At 39.1% G+C, this 24,501-nt stretch overlaps 1 protein-coding gene across 2 annotated transcripts in view; it reads left to right on the forward strand.

Annotated features, from left to right (window-relative positions):
- The window catches only part of SNX9 (sorting nexin 9), a 63,005-nt gene that overhangs the window by 16,203 nt on the left and 22,301 nt on the right, over positions 1–24,501 (forward strand). The window contains exons 2-10 of one of the 2 annotated variants that reach the window (XM_067293604.1): positions 1,587–1,673; positions 4,200–4,274; positions 5,554–5,676; positions 17,652–17,832; positions 18,549–18,702; positions 19,992–20,076; positions 20,881–21,006; positions 21,302–21,419; positions 23,988–24,118. In XM_067293604.1, coding sequence (XP_067149705.1) covers positions 1,587–1,673; positions 4,200–4,274; positions 5,554–5,676; positions 17,652–17,832; positions 18,549–18,702; positions 19,992–20,076; positions 20,881–21,006; positions 21,302–21,419; positions 23,988–24,118 — 1,080 coding nt within the window. The remainder of the gene's footprint in view (positions 1–1,586; positions 1,674–4,199; positions 4,275–5,553; positions 5,677–17,651; positions 17,833–18,548; positions 18,703–19,991; positions 20,077–20,880; positions 21,007–21,301; positions 21,420–23,987; positions 24,119–24,501) is intronic. The other variant, XM_067293605.1, reaches the window with a different exon arrangement.

The raw sequence follows: 24,501 nt of genomic DNA on the forward strand, positions 1-24,501 counted from the left end.
AAATAGGAGCTATGATGTAATCTATATTGAGTTTTTCATCATTTTTTGCTGATGTACCAGGACAGAGAAATGTTTTTCTTCCTAGTTGTCCCTTCTGTGGGTTTCAGGCCTGTAAAATACCTACATTATTGCTTTTAGAGGCCTTTCTATACAACCACAAATCCTTTGTTCTTAAGAAATTACTTTTCTCCTAATCTTTAAGCTACTGAAGACTTTTGTTTTTCTCTCCTCTCTTGGGTTTAAGAACAGAGTTTATGGTTTTGTTTCTTCTTATGCAGCCAAAACAAAAGTTTCTTGTTACAACTGTTAGAAGATGTACACATGTTAACAGGCAATGCTATTTGGACTCCCTGACCTGTAGTCTAGCTTTCCATTTTGTAGCTCTCTGATACTTCTGCATTGGCATCTAGCAAACAAAATAATGTGCTAGTTACTTCTGGAGCAAGTGGTTAACTTGAAAACTTGAGGGTATAAATAATACTTATATTATTTATATTATTATACAGTATTTTATTATTTATATGCCCTAGTAGGGCAATGAGTTTTATTTCAGGGGAAGAGAAGCACAGGTAAAGGGTATCTTGCTCTCTTGTTGGGTCCCAGGTTTGAAATTTATTTAATATGCCACTCTCAATGGAAGGCTAAAACCTTGATTTTAGACTTTCCTTTAAGATTGCAGGGCAAAATATATGCAGTTTTTGTCAGATACTCTTCTGTATCCATTTTCACAGTTTGTGAGAAAATAAATTTAGCTACTTTGTGTTTCCTGAGAGCCTTCTTTACTTTTAAATCAGTGAGGGAATTTAATAGAAGACAACAGAAAGATGGTTGGGAATATGATTTTGTACTATGCCACAATTCCTTGTATAAAGAAGCAGAACTGTTACCTAAATGCTAGGCAACTTTGTCAGTGCTTCAAACGTACCTCTTTTTTAATATAGCATCATAGTAGTCAGTAGCCAATAGAGCCATTGTGTCTAAACACTTAAATTAGGATATGTTTTTGCAGTGTCATCCCCTACTTTCCTTCCCCCTTCCCCCAAATATGTAATAGGCCTACTCTCACTATTTGTTAGGCATTTGCATAGTTCATCCTGTATGCAAAGAAAGTCTCAAAATGCAATTTTACGTGTTTCTAAATACAGCAGTGGTTACTTAAATCTGCAGTAACTTTTGATTTCCTTTTCTTAATTGCTTGCTTTATGAAACCCTCCTTTACCCGAATTGAAGTTGGAACATGTCTTCTAGAATTATTTATTAGACTGTTTGTTAAAGTGAGAAGCATTTCCTTCTCCTCTTGGAAAAAGTTATACAGATAGTCCTGGGCCCTGCAGAGAACAGCCAGTCTTAAACTGTGAATCCTCCCGGAAAATGTTGGTCATCTCTAACAAGCTCTGCAGGGGAGACTCATCTTGTAAAGTTTGCATCAGTGTTCAGTTAGAAAATGTTAGCTTCCCACATTTTGTTGCTCTTTGTACAGTTGGCCTTTCCCATACCTAGTATTGCTTCTCCTGTTTAAGAGTTATTCTGATTAGGATGGAAGGCTTACTGGTTTTTTGTTTGTTTTTGTTTTTTCCCACAAACAGGCTCGTGTTATGTATGACTTTGCTGCTGAGCCTGGAAACAACGAGCTGACTGTCAGTGAAGGGGAGATCATCATAATTACCAACCCGGTAAGAAAAATGGCACGGAAACAAGGCTTCAGTGCAGTGTCCTGACTTGTTTCTAGCAACTGGAAGAAAAGAGGTGTTGGGTGACATATGGGCAGAAAGCACTGGCTACCCTCCCCTGACACAGTAGCAAACAAATTAATACATAGAATTTTCTAGTAATGTTGTGGAAACGAATGTAATGAGCACAATTTTTGGCGGACAGGCCATCTTCCACAGCCCTGTTAGCCTGTGCCTGCACGCTTCAGAATTCTTTGCTCGGCACTTTTCTCCCTCTAAATGGGATATTGCCAAGGCAGAGGAAGCAGCTAATGGTGGTGATACCTTTTACATCTGGATGTGGTGTCCTTTTGCTTGGTTAGTGGCCCACATTTTTGGGGTGTATGTAATCTTTCGCATACTTGCCAGTTGCATTTAAATGATAATTCTGACACACTGACTTGCTTCAAGGTTCTCTGGGTTTTTAATTAATGACTTTAGCATGCCAAGGTACTGGTATGTTCAGAGAACTTACCACAGCATCTGTTAGTAAATCTGTGGTCCTTTCACAATTAAAGCAATATACACAAGGTGCAGGGGAGGAGTAGGGAAAATACTAAGATAATGCTGTCAAGGAATCTTAAAATTAATAGTACTCTTGAGCATTGACATTTGACATGCTAATTTATGATGGATGTGCTTTTATTCTTTTGTAATGTTCGTACATTAATAAACTAACACTTTTGTTACCAAACTTTTGAGTTTTCTGTAGTAGTATGGCTCAGGCTTTCTTGTGTGCGAACAATTTAAATAATCTAGCATAAAGATATTTTTTTTGTTTAATCTGTTTGTATAGGAAACTTTAAGAAATTAGTTTAGTCTGTAGATCCCAAGTCTCTAAAGAGCGTAATCACCCATAGTCCTGATCATTTAAGTTGCACCGATTCAAATATTTGAAGCAGATATTAAATAGAACCAGCACCTTCCTGAAGAACAGGGTGCTGTGCTGTAGCAGAAGTAACACTTTAAAGTTTATGAAGATTAAAGGAACAACAAAATTAACTAACTGCTCTATTCCACACAACAGATCAGTTTGTTTCCAAGTGAAGGAGTTTATTAATGTTGTTTTGCGTTATAAGTAGGGCTAAACAAATAGCTTACCACTTTTAAGCTAGTTCTTGTGAGTTCATAAGGCAGTATATTTAAAACAACAACAACAAAGGTATTTATTTCATACCATCCATGATGAAACTGCGGGATAGATAGCCACAAAGGCTCTTGATTTTCAGTGTGGTAAGTTCAGACAGCAGTAGTTCAAGTCATGAAGTCATTGGTGCCCACTGTAAAGTGCAATGGTGCAAATGTGGCTTATGGCTCAAAAAGTCATTACACTTGCAGATTAACCAAGCTGGTTGAATTTATGATCTGAGATGTGTAGTTGTTCTGTGTTCTTGAGTGTAAGCTTTTAGGTACATAAGAAAAAGCAAACTGAAGTCTTATTCCCATAAGTGATTGACTTTACTGTTTGAAATAGTCAATTAATAAGCAGACTTCTCTTTTGCTATGTAGAGGCTTACACAGAATTTCTAAGTGAAAGAATAAAAGTGTGCCTAAACCAATATATCTGTTACAAAGTAAAACCAATATATCCATTACAAAGTAAATCAAGATATCCTGAAGTTCAGTAACTGCTGTCCAGCATAGGTGGTTCCAATTCTCGGCTGTTAATGAGCTTGATATGTAACTATGTGTTCAAGGAACAACTGGACTTCAGGCAGAACTGGCTTATTCCAGATAATGTTGTCCTGGCATTGACTTTGCTTAATTGTAAAGGTCTGCAAGGCTTTTTAGCATATAAAATGTACGTCTGTGTTGCCTAAAACAAGCAATAAGAGGTTGCCCCACTGAGATTAAGGCTGCAGTGTGCTAGGTCTTTCCAAACAAATAGCATGAGACCTACCAGTGTGATATTAGATTTATACAGAAGACCTGGAGATATTCTTTCTTGTCTGGCATGTGCCTCTCAACTTTGAGATTATCCTTAATGTTTTTGTGGGTCACGGCTCCTGCTCACCAGACACTGCTGCACCTTCAGCAAGCGAAGCAGCAGTTCTACAGACATTACCAATAACTTCATTCCTTGAGTCTTCTTTCTTTGTCTGTTGAATGAGTCCTTTGGAAGCAGCACACTAATAACCTTGTGTGTTTTGATGCAGTCTGTGCTCAAAAAATTGACTGTGGTTGCATGAACAATCAAAAGTGCTGAAAATCGAGCTTCTTTTCCTCTTGCTTGTTAAAACTAAAGTCCACAGTAGCCATGTGAAACATGCATGGGTCAATGTTCTCTTTTTAAATGAGTCTCTGCTGCTTCAGCAGATTTAAGTGAATTTGTTCATGGTCATACAGTCATAACTGTCTTTCAAACATTGCAATTTGCATTTGAAAGCAAGACGGTGCTTCCTCCAGAATTGTTTAAAGCATGCTGTGGGATCCGTTGCAAAACTGCTTCCATATTATTACTTTTTTCTTTTTCCCCCCCCTTTCTTTTAGGATGTTGGTGGAGGCTGGTTAGAAGGAAAAAACAGCCAAGGAGAGAGGGGACTAGTTCCAACAGATTACGTTGAAGTAAGTGACTGCAGTGTGTTAAGTTCTAAGAAAGCAAAACTACTGAAAAAGCCACCCTCTGATTTGCTGATCAGACTCTATTGCTCAAACTTAAAACTTGCAGTATTAAAGCTCAGAGTACTTAATCTCATGAAAGCAACTGTAGGTGATTTTTGGAGATCAGTGCGAACATCTCATTCAAAACCACTGTGCTTCTTAGTGGGTTCCCAAGAAATGCAGAGGGAGCTTGGCTGTAGTGAATACAGGTAATTTGTTAGCTGTGAATGTTGGCTACTCTGAATTTCCTCCTGATTTTGGGGGGGTCTCATGATCCAGTAACTGTTTTGTTTTCCTGTCTGAGGATGCAGATGTGAAAATGAAATGAGTAATAAAAGTCTACACTGACGTTGCTGTGGCTGACTTGCCATGTGCTCATAAATCTCTGGAGTGGAACCCCAGCTCTGGGGTTCAGGATACAGCATCCCATCCCCATCTTGTTCCTGGGGGCCAGTGCTGACTCCTCAGTGTGTGTGTGTGTGTGTGTGTGTGTGTGTGTGTGTGTGTGTGTGTGTTGGTTTGTTTAATGACTGGTATTCCTGGGTGAGGGAGTGGAAATGAGTTGCTGAATGTAATTCTTGAACTCTAATTCATTCTTTCTTGGGGGGCCCAGTATTGGTAAGTCTGCAGGCTGGCAGCTCAGTCAAGACTTCTGGCTGTGATTTTTGCAATCTCCTCTTAAGGCTTGTTGCCTCTTTTTCCAGTACTATGTTTTTTTGGGGTTGGTTTGTTTGGGTTTTTTTTTTTTTTGTTAAAGTGTATAGGGCAGGAGGGTATTGCTGGCTGGCATAATCTTGTGGGTGTGTGGTAGTGCTTTTCTGTTGTTGTCCTTCCCGCCCCCCCTTTCAGTTAGTGTGAGCTCATGGTCTGGTAGTTTTTTGGCTCTCCAAACTGGTCCCAAATGGATCCTCTCAGTTTCCAAGCAGTTATATTAACATCCCTGTTAATCCATAGCGAGTTTATGGATGGGTGTTCACTGCCACAGGTTTTCCATGTTGCACTGTGATAGTGTAAACCAATTCCATCTGTTATGAAGATAAATCCTCCACATTATTCCACAACTTCTAGTGGAAGGTACAATTGAATTTGAGTTCAAAAATGGCATATACAACCCTTGATGTAGAATTGTCATAGAATCTTAATGTCTAGTGACAAGCATGTTAGGATGATTATACAAGATAATCAGTGCAGTTTGGTTAATGGGAGCATGGCAAATGTTTTACAACAACTTTTTCTATTTCAGATTATAAATGAAGGTGCAAAAGATGGAATTACTTGTGGTAACTCATTAGCTGACCAAGCCTTTTTTGATTCCCTCTCTTCAAATACAGCTCAGACTAACTCAGCTGCTAAGAGCAACAATCAGGTATGTCTGCAGGTTTTTCAGGCACAGTGGGTGATGAAGCAAGTTCCTGCATAGTCTCTGGTCAGTTGAAGGAGTGGTTGACTTTGGTTTTGCTGGAAGGATATGTTTTATTTTGTTTTTTTTTCATTCCTTCCTTTTTTCTTTTTGTCCAGTGTGTCAGTTTACTAAGTATCTAGTAGTAAGTATCTAGTTTCAGGTTAGATATAGGAAGACTTATGTTATCTTAAACACAAGCTGTTTATTATGGTCTTCAGACTGCAACATATACCACATGCAGGAACACTTAAACACTTTAACGACCAGAGGTCAACAGAAGAACAAAACTTGCTTTTTCTAACAGCAGCATGTAGAGGTCACAAATGTTGAAAAGTAAATGCTTTACTCATCATAGCAGCTGGAGATGCACTCCTAATTTGTGGAGCACTTAAAAATCAGCTACTAGTTTTCTTAACTGTAATTTGCGTTGCAGGACTTTAAGATGGACAGAGATCTCTCTTGAACTATATATGGTATATTTTTGTGTGACAGTGGATACAACAGTTCTTTCACTGTGTAGTGTTTGGTTTATGCCTGCTTGTATTCAGCTGTCAGGAGTTATACAAGGATTGCCTAGCTTCAAACTAAAAGATTCTAGCTGTGCTTCAGTGATCACGTACAGTTTGCATTGTTGCTACTGTATAATAAAGTTTGAGAGGGTGGAGTGGGGGGAAGTTTCCTGTGGTGCCTGGAAATGCTTCATCATGCTCCAGGCCAAGGCATGATATTAATGCATCTTTTCTTTGGCTCCTGAACAGCTCTGTCTGTGTGCATATTCAGAACTCCAGACCTCACTGTGACTGTCTCATTGTTGATCAACAAAGTGTGTGTGTGTATTTATATATTTTTTTATTATTTTTTTTCTTTATTAAGGCCCAGCTGAATATTTGGGTTAAACACAGAGCTCTTGAACTACCTCTTGGGTTAGAGATCCAAAAGCATTGACTTTTTTGTTCATTCTACTTGAGTTCATTCTACCTCAGTAAAATTCATAGGAATTTTGAAGGTAGAGCGGAAATTTCATCTCTTTTGCTTTGTTTGTTACCCCTGCCCCAATTTTGTTTCCTTCTATGGAGTTTTTTTTAGGGAAACTTTAAGGCTGCGGAAGCTTGAAATACTTGCAGCACTTACTTCTGTCAAATCTGAATACTGTTCTCTTTATGAAGAAAGAGAAAAGTATAATGTAATTTAACCTAGGAGGAATTACTTGCAGCAAAATAAATATAGAATACTTTGAATGGTAGCACAGGTATCTATTAGAACTTGGTCAGTGCTTAACACAAGGTACTTGTATGCCTGGAGGAGGGCAGAAAAGCCCTCTTGCCTACACAGGAGGAAAAATTAAAATAAATGTATCTGTTCTGTTCTAAATAATAGAGAATTGCTATGTCAATCTAGTTCTGAAAGGTGTACTTTGGGGGAGGGAGCTGGAAAAATGTAAAATATGGACACTTAATATCACCTGGCATAAACTGTAATTTAATAAGGATCAGCAGTATATTGGCCCTGTAATATACACAGTTTGCAGTTTCTTCATAACAGATGTTGGAATACAGTAACTTCACGTGAAAAGCTTGAATCTTCTGTATCAGTTCCGTATCCTTATCAGGGTCTTACTCCTCTCCATTATCCATCAATTCTGTGTGAAGCAGTTGGGAGAACTGGTGTACCACAGTGTACTGCAGCAGTACTATACTGCTAATATTAATACAAGAAAGAGAAGGAGAGTGTGCACCTGGATGCAGCCAAGTCCACGCAAGATTTGGGGGAAGCTAATAGAAATTGCTGCAGGCTGCTAAGCATGTTTTCCCCCTCCTCCTCCCCCATATCAGGAACCATACTGTTACACGGTCAAGATTTTGTCTCAGGTGATTTGTTTTCCGCAGTTGTCCTGTAATTGAGCCAGTAACTGCTGTTTGGTTATATATTTTCTAGAAAAGCAGCAGATCTTGATTTGAAGACTGGTTTCTTCAGCTTCTGATGTTTATCTGTGTTGCACTGTCATGCTATGAAGGTTCGATAGCAACAACTGAGACTAATATAATAATAATAAAAAAATTTATTTCCTCACACAAGTTCTTGGATTAGTAACATCCATTAAAATAATGCGATTACTAATTTAGAAAGGATAACTTGAAACCGTCAATTACTGCGCTATTAATTGGAAGCACTGCTTAGCCCTACTTGAAAGCCAGCTTGTTCACTCTCCTAGTGAGAGGGCTCTCAACCTCGAGGAGTTACCTTAACCCAGCGTCCCAGGAAAAGGGGGGGGGGGATGCTCACGGTCCAGCCGGAGAGGATGGTCAGGTCACGTTCCTGTCCCTGCTCAAACTCTCCTAGCTCCCAAGTCTCTCTTTATACGGCTGGGGCTCTGGGCAAACACTGCTTTTGCTGACTTTTAGCAAGTTTCGCAATCACAGGACTGTCTGTTTGTCTGCTCGGGAGGACCCTGCTAGCGAGGCAAGACCACAACACCTCCGTATTGCTTCTTCCCTCCCCGGGGGTCCTTGCAGATTCCAGGTGGCAGACTTCTTCAGGCTTGTTAATGCTGCCATTCCGCAGCCTTGCGCATATCAGTCCTTGCGCATATCGGTTGGTAGACAACTTTAGTTCTGTTAAGTCCTCTGTTCAACAGCTTTGTGCACGTTAGCTCTTGTGCTATCAGTTCTTTTGCATATCAATTGACAGGCGAGTGAAGAGTTAACAGGACTGGAGTTTGTCAATCTGGTAGCTTATTCCAGTGGCTTGTTGCTAATAACTTGTGACTTAATTTGTATATTGAGCAGTCTGGGTTCAGCTTCCAGCTGTCTTTGTCTTTCTCTACCAGATCAGAGTTCTCTAGTGTATGGTATTTTGTCCTTGCAAAAATTTCATGGTTGGTCATCCTCTTGACTTTAAACAACAACAAAAAACACCTCAGCCTGTTTGCTTTCTTGACGCAAGACACTTTTTTCTGTTCTCAGCAAAGCTTTGTTCTGACTTATTTGTGAAACGGAGGTATCAGTCGTATGCATCACTCCCGTGTACCTCTCGTGATGCCAAATGCAGAGGTTAAATGTTCCGTTCTGGTGTATGGAAAACTGCTACCCTGGAGGATTGCATTGGCTCTAGTCCTAGAGTTGCACTGAGAGGCCGTACTGAGTTGCTAGTCTCCTACAAGTATTAGCCTCTCATTAGAGCCACTGCTTATGAGAACACAATCTTCTGCTTTGTGGGTATGACCCATGTTCCTTGTTCCTAAATGTATTTGCATGTGGTTCTGTTAACATTTATGGTTCACCATGAGTTAAGTCAGGCACTTTAGATTCAGATGCACAGTTGCAAGCGGTTGACTTACTGTTTTCAAGTGTCTTAGTGAGTGACTGGATCAATGCACAAAGCATTTCATCTATAAATGAAACTTGTGTGATCAGGGCTATAGAGAGCATAGGAAAACCATGAATAAGGTGTTAAAATAGAGCTGGTGATAGAGGGGCCAGCGTAGTAGGAACTACAGTGTTTATAGGTGTATTGTGGTGCACTGAGTAAGAACAGCACTCTTAAATGGCAACGTTTTATCCTATCCCTATCTTGACATGCCCTGATAGATCTGGAGGGAGACTGATTTTCGTTAAGTAGCAGTGCTGCTTGCAGTACAGGACCCTAAACCATTACGATTTTCCCAGATCAGTTCCTATGCATGCTTCTCTCTCTCTCAAAATGAAACTTCATTCTACCTACCTGCCTCCCAACTCCTTTGCTTTTCAGATGTGCTGGAGGCCTTTGGTTTCCCACTCTACAACTCCAGATTGATTGACTGTTTTTTTTTGTTTTGTTTTGTTTTTTGGTGGAGGGGGGTTGTTTGTTTTGTGTGTGTGTGTCACAGAAAGATCATCAGCTAAATCACTGTCCTGCTCCTTTCTATCCTTTCATAAGAAGGTGTCTGATTAGTAAATCATCTCCTGGAAAAAAAATAATAAGCAATAACCGAAAGGCAGCTGCTCTTACTTCCTTTTTTTTCACTGAAAAGGATACAGTGGCCACAGCGAGACTTTTGGTGATGTACCAAATCTGGCATTGCCACAGATGTGAAGTGGCAATACACAGGGGGCACAAATACGCTCCCTAAAGAGAAGGGAAATAGTCAACATGACCCTTGGCAGTTCAATCTTCTTCTTTTCCGCAGTTCCTTCCTTAAGTTGTGTCCCAGCAATCAGCATTTTGGTAAAGCTCTTGGTCAACCACTCTTTTAGAGACTTAATCAACTCGTACCCATATAGCCAGGAAGAGGTGGGTATTTCAAAGAGCTGCCTGTAGGGGGATAGAAGCAGTCAGTCAGAGGAAGCAGTGAAGTTAACTACAGTTTAGTCAGTTTTTCCCTTGTTTGTGTGACCTTTTTTTACACTCAAAATAGAGAAGAGGAAGAACAGATAGGAGAATGTGATGTTAAACCACAAATGTTATGGGCAGGTGTAGCATCTGATCTTTTTTTTAAAAAAAAAAAAATTAGTCAAAAAATAATAACTAAGTAACCCTTAGCTGCCAAAGGCAGGGGCCACAGTCCTGGCCCCACAGCAGGGCCAAGCAGTTTTGACCCTGTAGCCGTGGAGGAAGGCAGTGAAGGGAATAGGAAATCTTCCTTCTCAGTCAAACCATCGCTCCTGTGCATGGCGATGCAGGCCGCTAATTTTAGACTGCCATTTGGGCCAACCAGTGAGCAAGTGTATCAACTCTTAAATTTTTGTTGTTTTTGTTTTTATTATTCATTGTAATTGCATATATACAGTTCAATAACTTACCTATAAACTATTCTGTTATTAAAGTAACACTGACAATAATGGCACTGAAATGAATGTAAATTATCTTGAAATACACTGAAGGGAAAACTTCTCATCTCTGAAAGATAACAGTGGCCTCCCTCTCCCCGCCCCCCCCCCCCCAATTATTTCTCTGACTCTGAGCTGCTTCCAGGAGCTGTAACAACAACTGATATCCTGCTATTCACTTTTATTTAATAGTGCTTCCTTCTTACTGTGAGTGAGCAAGAGACTGCTAGCTTGATGGTATTCTGTTGGTAATTGGGGAGTTGGTAGTTGGAGTATGTATAGAAATACAAGCTTTGTCTAATATTTATTCCAGGTAGTTTCCTCTAACTGTTTTGGGAGAGCCTGCACTTAGGTGATCCAGAATAGTGCTTCTTGAGTCAGATGTGCTTGTGTTTATTTTGCATGTGCTCCAGCTTCATAAACAACTATTTTAGCAGTAATGATCTGCATCTGTTCTGAACCACAACTTATGGTGGCTTTTCATTTATTTAACTTTAAAATGTTTTAAAAGATGTGAACAAATATTACCCTACTGGATTATTCCATTTTAAAAAAATGGTGTATATTTGACTAATTACACTAGACCAAAGTAGTCATCTTACTGAGAGGCCAAGCCTTTTTTTTTTTTAAGATGTACAGTAGTTTCATCAGTGGTCTGTAAACAAACAGTATGTACAATAATCATAAGGTAGTCAGGTTACTTACAGCCTTTATAACGTGTGTTTGCACATATGATAGAAACGGCATAGGCTTCTATATACTATGTATTTTAGTATGCAGGTTTTTTCCTCCCTTCTCCTTGTAGCTTAAAATCTAGCTATTTTCCAAAGAACAAAAACCTAGTATTAAATACAAATGCATAATGAAATTCAAAAAAAATTTTTTTGAATACTGCCTGTTTCAGGTTGGAAGTGGATCACCCGTTATGTCAACATAAGTACTGTAAAGCCACATCTACAGCTCTTTAGCTATAAAAATACTTCTTGCTGACTGTAAGTTGCATTCATAGAGGAGTTTGTTCCCTTTTTTTGACAATGATTCTCTGATCATGCCCAAAACTACTTCTGTATAAATATGACTGTACAGCTCTTGGTTCCGGATAAAATGTGTATCCTGCAAGTTCATGTTTTTGTGAATTGTGGATTTGTATTGGTTAATTCCTGTGTAACTTTAATAAACCTAATCATTAAATGTTTTCGGTTGTGTTGTGGGCTGACCAGTAAGGGTCCATGAGTAGGTACAAGGAGCTGCTAACAGAATCTTATTATGTTCATATTTTATTGCCCAGTGGTAAATGTGAAATAACTCAAGATAGTTTCTCCCTCAGTGAAACAAGTAAAGCTGCTACACAGTTGTTGAAGGGTATCTAAATAAACAGGCTACCTTATGTATAGAAAATCCTTTCCCTTCAGAAGACTGGGACTAGTGAAAACTCCTAGTTTGGTGTGCAGGAGCTGAGACAACTGGTAAGTTACCTGGTGTGTAGACACAGTGCTGAACATGCACAAGGAAAACACTAAGAAAGCTATTCCCAGAGCTTTACTTTGATTCTCTTCTACTAGTTGCAGCTTAATGTTGAAAAGACAAATTGTAGTTGTTAAATTTGTGTACTTGCCCTCCCCCACACTGTGTGGAAATACTATAAACAGCAGTAAATGCTAAGACTGAAGAAAATAAATATAGTGCTCATAATACAAATACACTATTCCACTTCTGTGAAAGTTATGACTTGCATCAATTACTGCAATCCTGCAACAGCGTTCCTGTGCTTTGTCATCGCTACATACCTGTAGTAAGGTAGAAGTATTGTCATGGGGCATGCATGACTCATATGTTTGCTTGGGTCCAGTCTGTCTTGTTAAACCAGTATGCTAAAATACCTTATCATAAAATATATGCAGGTAGGTTCACCCTGGAGGTTGCAATAACTGTAACTGATTATGGATTTTAAAAATTATTGCTTCCATAACTCTGCATAAATATGTATGTTTACAAACATACATAATTAAATATTATAGGATTAAATGTAAAGTTACTCTGTGCATAAATAATCTATATTGGCATAGCATAAAAGGTGTCTAAATAGAAGTACAAGCAAAACTAGTTGTGGGTGAAACTGTTTTTCAGAAGTCACAAAAATACCTGAAGTGTTTTATTTTGACTTGCTGCTTTCATGATTAGTAACTTCCAGTTCTCGTTACATATTATGACAATATAACATCCTCCATTCTTAAGTGTAGCCTGAAAGCAACTCTTCCCCCCCCCCCCCCATCTAAGTCACAAAATTGCACTCAGACCTGTAAAAGGAATTTGTGACCAACTCCTGTTTAACAAAAATTCCAGGCAATCAGTGCTATAAAATAGTGGAAACAGAGGCTTGCTCGCTTTGAAATGCATTGCATTTACATATTTATTTAAAAAAAAAAGACGTATGAGTGGTTGTACCAATTCAAATTACAGAACTGTCTTAAGATTTTATAAGATAAATAAAATCTAGAGAGAGTGTGTGTGTGTGTGTGTGTGTGTGTGTGTCTCCATGTGTCCTCTAATGGAATGCAAAAGCTCAAGTGACAGGCAGCAAGTTGTTAACTGCAGTGCTTCTGTCGCTCTTCATAATGTTCTTGTAGCCTCAGGCAAAATCTGACTACTTCTAAAATAGTGTCTTGTAATTTACAGTGCTTGCATGCTCTTTCTCTTATAGCTTTGTTTTTATTTGCCTTCTTGTTTTGTGAGTTGCATCATGGTCTAGCAGTTTGCCATTGACCAGTTATTACCAGAATATTTTAATTTGGTGATGGTGACAGTCTTGTCAGCTCTTGTATGAGTGTTTCCACTTGCATGTGTGCTTACAGTGACCTGAGACATGTGGCATTCATATGTTGCACTGATTTCCCCCCCCCCCCCCCAACACTCCCCACACTCAACAGCAGGAAGTTTAGTGCAGTATATTCTTTATCTTCTGCTTTAATTTTTTTTTTTCATTGTTCACTGAGCACTTCTTATTTTAAGCAGTAAGCTTTGGCATTTGTCATTTGGACTGGTAATCTGAAAAGCCTTGGTGGTTGTCACCTTCAACTCCTCCCCCAAGAAGGGCAAAAAGGTGAAAACTCTGTAGTCTGTTATACAACAAAAATAGATGGTGCTTCTCCCACAAAGAAAGGATAAAGGTGGAAACTTTGTTTAATCTTTATAACTTGATCCTGGGATGTCTGGAAGAGAACATCAGAGGAATAGGGAGTTGTCATCCATTTTTGGTATTGGTGTGACTGCTCCTTGGAAAACTGTCTGAAATTTCTCATCTGTGTTTCAAGACAAAACCATTAGGGACTGAAGTCAGCTCAAGAGAAGACGAGGATAGTTACAGTGGCAAAAGTGCATTTATAATGAAGATTCAAGAAACCCTCCTTACGTCCTCTTTGAGGATATCAAGATGTGACTTGATTGCCATTTACTTGTGCCTGCCTGGGTGACAAAAACAGAAGTCTGAGCTCCTTGAACAAATGTATGCAGGGTTTTTTAGTGGCTGAAAGTTGAAACTAAGCAAACTTGAATTGAAAGATCACTTCCTTTAAGCAGTGAGGGTGACCTCTGGAATGATCTTGCAATAGATATGATTTGCCCCCGCCCCGATCATTGATATCTATTCTTTGTTCGAGTTCAAATTATGTATCTTTCCAAAAAGACCATTCTCTGCCTCAAACATGACTTTAGAGTTGAATCGGGAGTCAATAGATGGAAATCCTGTGCTTGCACTGTGCAGATGCAATGCAGGCTCTAGCCCACTTAGACTATGAATAACCTCACAGGTAAGAAAATAGGAATGAAACTGGAAAAAGTACAGAAAACCAAGTACTTGTGTTTGTGCTCAAGGAGGGAAGAGAGACAGCCTTTCATTTGGAGGTTGATTAGTTTCTAAAGTATGTATGGTATGGCATTTTCTTCTTGTGGATTTACATTTGAGGATTGCTTTGCATACTTAGATGTTAGGTGTGCTTTGTCAAGTTACATTGACTGAAGAAGTTTTTGAAAGGACTCTTCATCTTTTTGTGCTGACTAAAGAGTGATTCAGAAGATTCTCAGTTTCAGTTACTGGAAAAGCAAAGGTGTGAGAATGTAATTTAATCACTTACAAAATACTTTCTGGTTTAATTAGGGCTCATTCAACCAGAGCTCAGCCACCGAATAGTGGCTTAATGGAATTTGCCAGCTGTTGAGATCTGCAGAGGTGCTGAATGGGGCTGTGATTACTCTTTTAACAAATGCTGTGTCTCTACTGAGGCCTCCATAGTGTTATGGGAACTTGAGGATTTTGGATTCCTGCATCCTTCTCCAGGTGATTTTTGGCTGCCACTTGTCCACAGTGTGCATGTACGTAGGCAAATATTTGAAGAAAGATGGATTAGTTACAAAGAACAGTTCAAGTAATTCACTTCCCCTTGCTGTACATCACTGTACAACATGTGTATCGGCAGCTGTCTTTAAGTTTCGAGGTGATGTCTCTTGACAGTCATTCTTTTTAGTAGCGCAACCAGTATTATTGCCTACCCCTTGTTTTGCGGCAGATCTTAAGCTTTCTTTGCTACCCACTCATGTACCAGGTTTCACATGAACTGAGGAGAGGAAAACTTTACTCAGCCTTCTGGCAATCATCCCACTTTGGGACTTCCATTTGCGAGTTGTCAGCACAACATGCATTGCAGAAGTATATGCAAATGAATGTTATGCAAACTCTTCTTTTCTAGGTGCTCTAAGTTAAGTTAGGAGTAGGCACATTCTTTCCCATATGTATGCATTTTCCTTTAGCAAAGATGTTAAACTCTCATGGCATGTATGACTTTTTTTTTTCTCATTATGTAATCTCATATCAGGTGAACATCCTAGGAAGAACAGACTGACGCCCTGTAAGCTACTGGCAACTTCTTTGTAATGCACAAGAGTAGTCCTGTGTGTCAGCTGTCCAAGAATTAAGTAGACCTCAGCAGTTGACCTTGGTTCCCCAAGAGAGTATTCTTAGATCAGTTTATTCCTCAAAAAAACCCAAACCTTCATCTATCTAGAAGCTGTCCATGTAATCCCTCTCTCTCCATCAGGCCCTAGAGATGCCTGCTGAGCTCTGGTTTGCTTATTTCTCAGTAGTCTTCTGAATGGTGATTCCCCACCCTGCGGAGGCTTGGCTTTCACCTCCAGCTCCTGGGGAAGTCTCATTTGCATGCATCCAACTGAGTTACCTGACTCTGGGCATAAAGAGCTGCTGCCATATGATTTCAACAGTATAGGTCTCAAGTGTTTTTGGTTCTTGCAGAGGTTTGATCTTGCCTGTGAAGTCTGGCTGTAAGAAGACTATTTTTGGAAAAAATTAAAGCAGAGCTCTTTAGCAGAGCTAAATTATTAGCTTAAAGAACTAAATTTGTAGAACAGTAATGTGTCGGCATAATTACAGCTGTCTGTTAGAAAAAGATATTCATTTTTCCAGTAAGTCGTGGAAAAATGTGGTGTTCTTACTGTTAGGACTGTTTTGACATTTGGTAGCATCAAAGAATCTAAAGGAAAATCATAACTGCAGTCTTAAATTTAAAAATCTGTAAAAGTAGTTGTTTTTTGTCTTAAATGGATTGAATGCCAGAAAACACTTGCAGTTTTTACCTTCTGAACGCTTATTTGTTGCACAAACCAGGTTTTTTGCTCTTTTTGCTTACAAGAGAATGCTTCAAATCCATGTAGTGAACCAGATCTTATTCAGTTTTTGTAGAGAAATAGACTTGTCTGTAAGCTGAAATAAGAGTTGGAAAATTTGGGGTGGGGGTGGGGGGATAAAATGTGGACTCACAGTGTGTGTATGTGTGTGGTGTGTTGGGTTTTGGGGGGGTTTTTTGTGTGGAAGAAACAATCATTCAACTCTTGTGCAGTGTTTGAGAAGAATAACTTGGATTTCAGTGAGTTTTTTTTAAATGTTCTGTTCTAGCAAATGCTCTAAACTTCATGGAATCTTATCCTCTAATAGCAATTAATTTCTATTAGATTTACCTTTTTTGAGATGCTGCTGCATGATAGGGATAACACACTGACTTCTGTAGGTCTTGAGGTTTTTTCTTTTTGCAAAACTCAGAATTTCTCCCTTTGCTGAACAAGACAAGCTTTGTAGACTTTGTTTGCTTTCATTCCCCTTCTCTTCCTCCTTCCTTCTACGCTTTGGGTGTGTGGGTTTTGATTTGTTGTTTTTTCGTTGCTGCCAGCTAGTCTCTGTGCTAAAAGTGTTTGGAGTGGAGTACACTCAACTAGTCAATGCTTTGTCAAAGTGTAGTGTTAAAAGCAGAAAGAGCCAAGCAGGATGCTAAGCTATTATCCAATGTACTGACAGATAAACTTTGACAAACTGATGCAGTAGTTTGAGACGTGTTTGCCGTACACTCTTTCCCTGAGATTTCTGCCTCCACAGCAGCGTCAGCAGAAGGGTAAACATGATTACCTTTTGTCAGAAGCTTATGCTGAGGGAGTAGGTTTACAGGGAGATGCCGGACTCTGTTCCCTCAGAGATGCTTGCTTCCTTCCCTCATCTCTGCTGTAAATGAGGTAACCCCTGGCAAGGAAGCCAAGCAGGTTACTGGGCCCCACGCCTGAACTGTCACACTGGTAGTGAGGATGTGGGTGGGAAACTTATGATTTGCTTCTAATGAAGCCACTAATCTGACTTTAGTAAAATAGAGCATTCAATAAAGTCTTAGTCCTTGACTTCTGACTGTGCAAATTAGCGTGTGGTTTTGTGTGTGTGATGGTTCGCATGCACCATACTTCTGGTGTTAATGTAAAATAATTACTGTAGGTGAGTGCTTTATAACGTTGTTGGAACAAAGAATTTCCTTTCCCTAAGGAAATGGAACACTATTACCAGTACGTACTAGTGTCAGTTTATTGAAAAAGTTAATCAGGCCTTTGAGGTGCTTACTGCATTTAGAAGAGCTGTGTAGCTGGGAACTTGAGATTTAGCTACTGCTCCTAAACCAAACCAGTCAAGTGCTGAATGCAGACTTATAGCCTATCAGCAGAGGAGCAAAGGCTCCAAGAAGAAAGTATATCATCTCTGTTCTCTTCAGAATTTTCTTCAGTTTTGTCTCCAATTTGTCTCCTATAATGTAGGTAAACAATGCCAGCGATCCTTGGTCAAGCTGGAACGCTGGGAAGCCTGGAAACTGGGATAATGGAAACGCTGGTGATAGCTGGGCAACAAAACCTGAAAGCGCAGTGGGGCAGAGAAACAGTGCTTCAAATAACTGGGAAGCAGCAGCATTTGGTCATCCACAGGCATATCAAGGACCAGGTGTGATAATGCTCTTATTTTTGAATACATTAGAATAGGTGAGCAATAGATGTGGGAACTGCCTAACCTTTCTTAACTACAGAATATGATTTATAAAACCAAAAACCTTACTAGTAGCAAACTGCCACACAGGTAAACAGGCTACTAAAGTATTGGTTTTTTTAATTAGAAAAAAGTTCAGGTGATCTACAGTAACATACACCTCAAACCTGTATGGAGACTTGGCAAGCCAGTCTGTGCATAAATGATCAATTCCCAGGCATGTTCAACATGCATGACAAGAACTCTGCAAATGTACACCCTTAAACTTGTGCCCTCAGGCCTATGATGAGGTAGGCTCTAATCTCTGGATTTGAAGGACTGGCTAGCCTTTCAGAAGGCTTCCTCACTGTTTTGTGGTAAGGCCTAAATGAAGAGAACTTATATCTGGAGATTGCTAACCTGGACTGTATGAATACAGAACACCATTGAATTTGTTTTAACACACCAGCATTTTTTTTTTCCCCTCAGTGGATTTCTAGTGTAGTGTTTTGTAAGCCATGTTTTGGAAGGGTAGGAGAGGGAATAACTGTTGAAGAATCAAAAAATACGAGGCTGAACTAGTGCTTAATATCTTCACCCTATTGATTATTTGTGTGAGAGTGCTGAGGTGGCTGCTTCCTCTCTGTAAAGAGGAAACATCTAATTTTTCTCTTTTTTCCTCTTCTTTACTGCAGCAGCTGCTGACGACGATGATTGGGATGATGACTGGGATGACCCAAAATCAACTGCACCATCTTATCTTGGTTACAAGGAGACTGAGCCATCAGAGGCTGGGGGGCCCCAGCGTGCAAACTCTCGTGCAGCTGCTATGAAGTTGCCACTTAACAAGTAATGTGGGACAAATGTGTATACACTGAAGAGAATTGGAATTTGAGTTGTGAAAGTGTGTTCCCATTCAACCTACTTGAAATATGCAATGGAAATATTACAGGTTTGGGGTAAAAGTGGAGATGGATTTGTAGTTCAGCATTGTCCCTAAGTGATTGGAGAAGATAAATCCATGAACGGCCTGGAGTACATGACATAATTGTATATTTTTGGAGGCATAACATACAGTCAAATGATGTTTTTAAAGTGGCTAAACTTCTGGTCCTACTATTTTTTAAAATTTAGCTCTCTTTAGCACTCTGTGCTTAGTGAAAGGTGATGGAGGCTTGTCCATATAGCAAAGCTGATCAGCTGTGCCGCCCCAGAGTTCACTGCCAATTTGAGTTGCTAGAAGTAGGAGACAGTTCTGCTCTCCTGTGTTGGTGCATCAGCCCAGGCTGATCCTTGAGTCACAGGAAGCTTGCTTTTTTTCTTTCTTTCTTTCTAATTAATTAATTAATTAATTTTTTTTATCCCCCCCCCGGCCGCCCCTGTGATTGGTAGATTAAAATTAAAAACAAAAACAAAAAAGTTACAACAGGACGAAGCTTTGTCTGGGTTATACTAGTATTATAACTTAAGATTTGTTTATTCTACAACTATTATTAGTCTGAGAAGCTACTGTGTAGTAATCTTAAAATGAGTGAAAGAACAGAAAATGATAGTAGAATAACTGTCTCCTCAGGTATGTAACTGAACTTAAGGACTTGTCATGCAGAGACAGACTTTGTTCATCAGTTTGTGTTTTGTGGTGGTGTTTTGTGGTGGTGTGTTGTTTTTATTGGTAGATAAATTATTTAACCTCACTCATGTTTAGAAGCACTTAATAATGTATAATTCATTGTTCTCTCAGATGATTGAATCCTCATCATCTGGAATAGGGAGGAGTGTGTGTGTGTGTGTGTGTGTGTATGTCCCTGCAGGGAGTGGGCTCTGATGGAGTGGCAGATATTGCTACATGTCCTGTTGTCATGTTTGCTCTGATGGGCTGCAAGCACTAATAGCTACTGTGCACTGTAAGAGGCCTGTATTACACAAATACAAGCTGGAGGTTAGTAGCTTAAGCTTTTCTGCTTTTTGGGGGGCAAATTGCTAGCTGTTAAATCCACATTTAGCACAGATTTCACGTAGGATAGTTCTTCTCTATACTTGAGAAGTGCTGAGATTTGTTTACTTAGTGGCTGGGAATTCTGCATAAGTCAAAGGAGGGGGAATGAAGAGTAAACTGATTGCTTGGTTTATTTGACTAGATTTCCTGGATTTGCAAAACCCGGGATGGAACAGTATCTGTTGGCAAAGCAGCTAGCAAAACCCAAAGAGAAAATTCCCATAATAGTAAGTGTGTGTGTATGTGGTTTTGTTTGTTGTTGTTTCCTCCCCTCCCTTCCCTTCTTCCCCACCCTAACTTTTAGCCTCAGGGTCGTTCATGTGTATCTGGGTCAGAAGAAACTGCTATGGAACATAGAGTTAAAAACAGAACTATTGTAAGAGAACTGTATGCCATTTCAACATTTCAAGTCATGGTAGACCATGTTTCAGAATCCTGTACCACTGAGGGATTTTTCAGGGTCAAGTCTTAACTCCTTGCTTCTTCCAAGTGTGCTGGGGATCTTTTTGGGTTTTTTTTCTTCTTTTTAATACTGTTTTTCTCATGCTGCACAGCTGATTTGTGTTATCTGTGATTGTGAAAATGAGCCTTATTGGGGGAGAGGGCAGAGTGGATGTATACACTGTCTGTCAGCTGTCTTGATAGTTATCTTATACAGAGGAACTACATTCATAAACATTTGCAATTGTGATGGTCAGGTCATTTTCTCATCTAATTAATAGACTGTTCTGGACATTTGATATTCTAGTGGAAAGTGGTAAGTAGCAATCTGCAACAGTGTCTGTCTCCCAACAGTTCACTGCTCCAGTATCCTTATAGGAGAAACTTGGTAGGAGTAGACCCTAAAAAGAGATCTGGTAACATTTCTTGAGTCTCAAACTCTTACTGAAATCAACAGAAATTTTCTAATGGAGAGAGTTAGGATCTCAGTTTTTCAAAATGGGCTTCTTTCACATAAATGTTTGTCTTTGTTTGCACCTGGTATAATGTGATGTATTTATAAAAAAGATAATATTTGCGTTTTCTGACAGATTGGTGATTATGGCCCAATGTGGGTTTATCCTACCTCCACATTTGACTGTGTGGTGGCAGATCCCAAAAAAGGTTCCAAAATGTATGGTCTCAAGAGCTACATTGAATATCAGCTGACCTGCACTGTAAGTTTATGTGGAACAGGATATTCTCTCTCATACAGAGGTCACTTGTACGTATAAATAATATAGCTTGTGTAAATTGGTAACTAGGTTGTAACAATAAGTGATAGCTGTCACATTGTTTTCAAAGAGTTAGTCTTTTTTTTTGCCCCCCATTTCCAATTCTTCTGTCATTATGGAGTGTAACTAAAAGTTATTATGTAGAGCCTTAAATCAAAGTTTACTATTTTGGACACCCTTGTTTCATATCACTATCTGGAGATGCCTGTCAAAATTCAGAGCTGTGTTTCTCTTACAGAACACTAATCGGTCTGTCAACCACAGATACAAGCACTTTGATTGGTTATATGAGCGTCTCCTGGTTAAATTTGGATTAGCCATTCCGATCCCATCTCTTCCAGACAAGCAAGTAACAGGTAAGTGTTCCTAGTTGTGAATTCATGGGATGGGAAACAGAGAGATCACTTTTGTGCATGGTTTCACTATTTTTTTTATGTTTTCTTTTTTTTTATTATGTTTAGAGAAGCTGTAAAAGAATCTTCACTGTTCAGAATTGGTGATGAGATGTGAGGGTCTGTTGGTAACAAAACATTGCCACTAGGAACATATTTCAGAACTCAGGTTTAGTCCTCTAATCTAGTGATTAAGAAAACCCTAGTTATTACAGAAAAGAATATTCATTACTGGAGAGAGATGTTTGTTTATGTTCTATGTTTGCTGATTGTCTGGAGAACTGATTTCATTTCTTTTGCATTTTCTGGAGGAAGGGGAGGATCTTAGTCCCTGACAAACTTTGTTTTGCTTGTAACAAAAAGGTTGCAGCTGTTCTTCCTGATACTTGATTAAAAGCATCTTTCATTGGTATAATTTTCTGCCACATTTGATGTTAGTTCAGCTTGATCAAACTCTCTGAATGGAAGAGTGGGATTGAATTCTTAGACACTCATGAGTTCAGCCGTTACGTTGAATATCTGGGAGTATATGTGCTTTTTCAGTGGTCTCTGGCTCCCCTTTTACAAGGATATGCTAGAGTGTATGTGAAGAAAAGACTGGACGCCAGTGTAGAAGGAAAATGCATTACTTTTGCCTATTTCCACTTGTGTGTTTTCTGATAAGATTTTTACACAGCATTTAAGACAACCAGCCAAAACCAAATACACAAAAGCCGGCATGTAGCCAACCGTGTGTCTGTGGGCATCACTAAAAATGCAACAGCTCTGCTGTGTTTGAAGAAAGCTAAGTATTGATGCAAATGCTGGGATAAATGCCGAGGAAACTGAGAAGTGAGGAAGTGACTTCCTCCCCTTAGCTAGCCTCATATTTAGAATTCACCAGTATTTTTACTTAAATGTGTGCATGTAAACTAAAAAAGAAATCAGAAGACCTGATGGGGTCTCCAGACTTCATTGTAACTGTATCATAAAAGACTGAGCTTTGCATCTCAATTAAACCTTGCCTGTGGATTTCTGGTTTTTTGGAGTCTATGGGAGAAGCTGATTTGTTAGTCTCATGCCAAAAAAGCTCTTTTCTGTTTTTTGGGGTTTTTTTCTCCTTCTCTTTTTTGAAATGTTAAAAGCAGCTCTCTTTGAAAAATGGTATGTATCTTTCATTGTGTTTGGGAGGCTTCTTTCTAAAGACTGTTTAGAAAGGTCTCTTTCTGCCCCTTAATTTTGTGAAAGCAAGATTCTATGCAAATAGACTGACTTTGCTCAGAAGAGGATCATAATTTTGCTGGTGGTGATATGCCTAATGACTAGATTACAAGTTCCAAATGTTACTGTTCCTGTTGCCTTACAGGAATGTTGCTGCGATCTCTGTATAGGTCAAGGAACAAGGTACAAGTGTGGGTTATAATCTTTCTTCTGTAGTATTTGTTTTGTTTCGCTAGCTAATTTGCAGGAAGTGTGCTCATACCAACATTTAATTTTTCATTGGTTGTAGTATTGCCAGTTCCCTTATTTGTAGTTTAAAAAAATAAAAAGGGGCGGGGGGGAACCTCTTGTGAGCTGCTGCCATAGTAACTATACAGTGGGATTATATTGAGAGTATGCACATTCAAGGTTTGCCATCTACCCTGCTATGGAAACTGGAACAGTTAGTGTGCTAGAGGAATCTCTCATCTCTTTCAGACACATCCTATTCACTGTACACTTTAGAAGTCCAACATAGTGCATTTCTTCTTGCATGCTTCTCTCGAAGACCCAGTTTGTGCTAAAATTGAAAGGTTCTTATAAATACAATGGTGAAACAGTGCTGGTAGAAATATTTCTTTTGGTTACCTACTTTTAAGAGATTTAAGCACAAACTGTTTTAACTACAAAAGAAATTCATATTGAGCCTTACATACGTGCAAACTGAATAGAATACATACATGATTTATCAAGTCTTTTGTTATTTTTCTGACATATCATTTACCTATAAAGAAATATATTTATGGGAGGTATTGCTTTTTTGAATCTGCTATTTGTATTTGAGCTGAGTACAGTTTCAAATGCTTTGTTAGCTAGGATGTGACATCTTGGTAGCTAGGACTTGAGATTCCTTTTCTCTCACTCTTCCGAGCATCATCTTGACCAAAGGATTGAGTAAACTGTATCCATAAGCTGTCTACATTCTGAGCCTGTGTCTAGCTTTTCTCTTGGGTCACCTGAATACATTGTTTTTCATCCGAAAGTGCTCCTTTTCCCTGCTCCCCCACCCCATGCAATTGATCCAGATTGGGTGTGGAAATTGCAGGATTTTAATATTTCCTGACCATCTTTAAAAGGAGCAGTTCTCTCTGCAGTAATCAATATATTGTACAATACATCATAAGGCTCTTCTGATTTGTCTGGATAATGTTTCCTTCATGTAAATTCTATATCCATTGTAATAACTTGCCAGATAAATCACAGGTCCTGTTTTAAGTAAACAAAAACAAAACAAACAAAACCCCCGAGGCTAATAAAGTGGAAATGTAACAATCCTTGTTTAATGTATTACAGGGCGCTTTGAAGAAGAATTTATCAAAATGCGTATGGAGAGGCTGCAAGCTTGGATGACAAGGATGTGTCGCCATCCTGTTGTTTCAGAAAGTGAAGTTTTCCAGCAATTTCTCAATTTCCGAGATGAAAAGGTAGGAAATAATGTTCACAAAAAGATTGGGAATGAGGAATTGTTTCCTACCACCATCACCCTTTTCAGATAGGAGTTCAGTTTTGTAGTCTGCTGATTTGTCTGCCCCCCAGTGGGCAGTAATGAAGAGCTGCAAAATGCTGGGTTTAGTAGACTTAACTCATTGATTAAAATGAAAAATAAACTTGCTTTGTGAAATGTTATTTGCTATCATAACAGAAGTGGGTCTCTTTAAAGCGATTTTGTTTACAGTACTGCTTTGTGTATAATCTTCCTTCAGTAGAAAGAGAACAATTATAAGAACTCTTTTGACTGTTGCTCTGATCCAAATCTGTTGGATTTATTAGATGCTACAGTCCTCTGGTACAGCTTTGCTAACTGCAG

The sequence above is a fragment of the Apteryx mantelli genome, chromosome 3, assembly GCF_036417845.1.
Source record: "Apteryx mantelli isolate bAptMan1 chromosome 3, bAptMan1.hap1, whole genome shotgun sequence".
NCBI lineage: Eukaryota > Metazoa > Chordata > Aves > Apterygiformes > Apterygidae > Apteryx > Apteryx mantelli.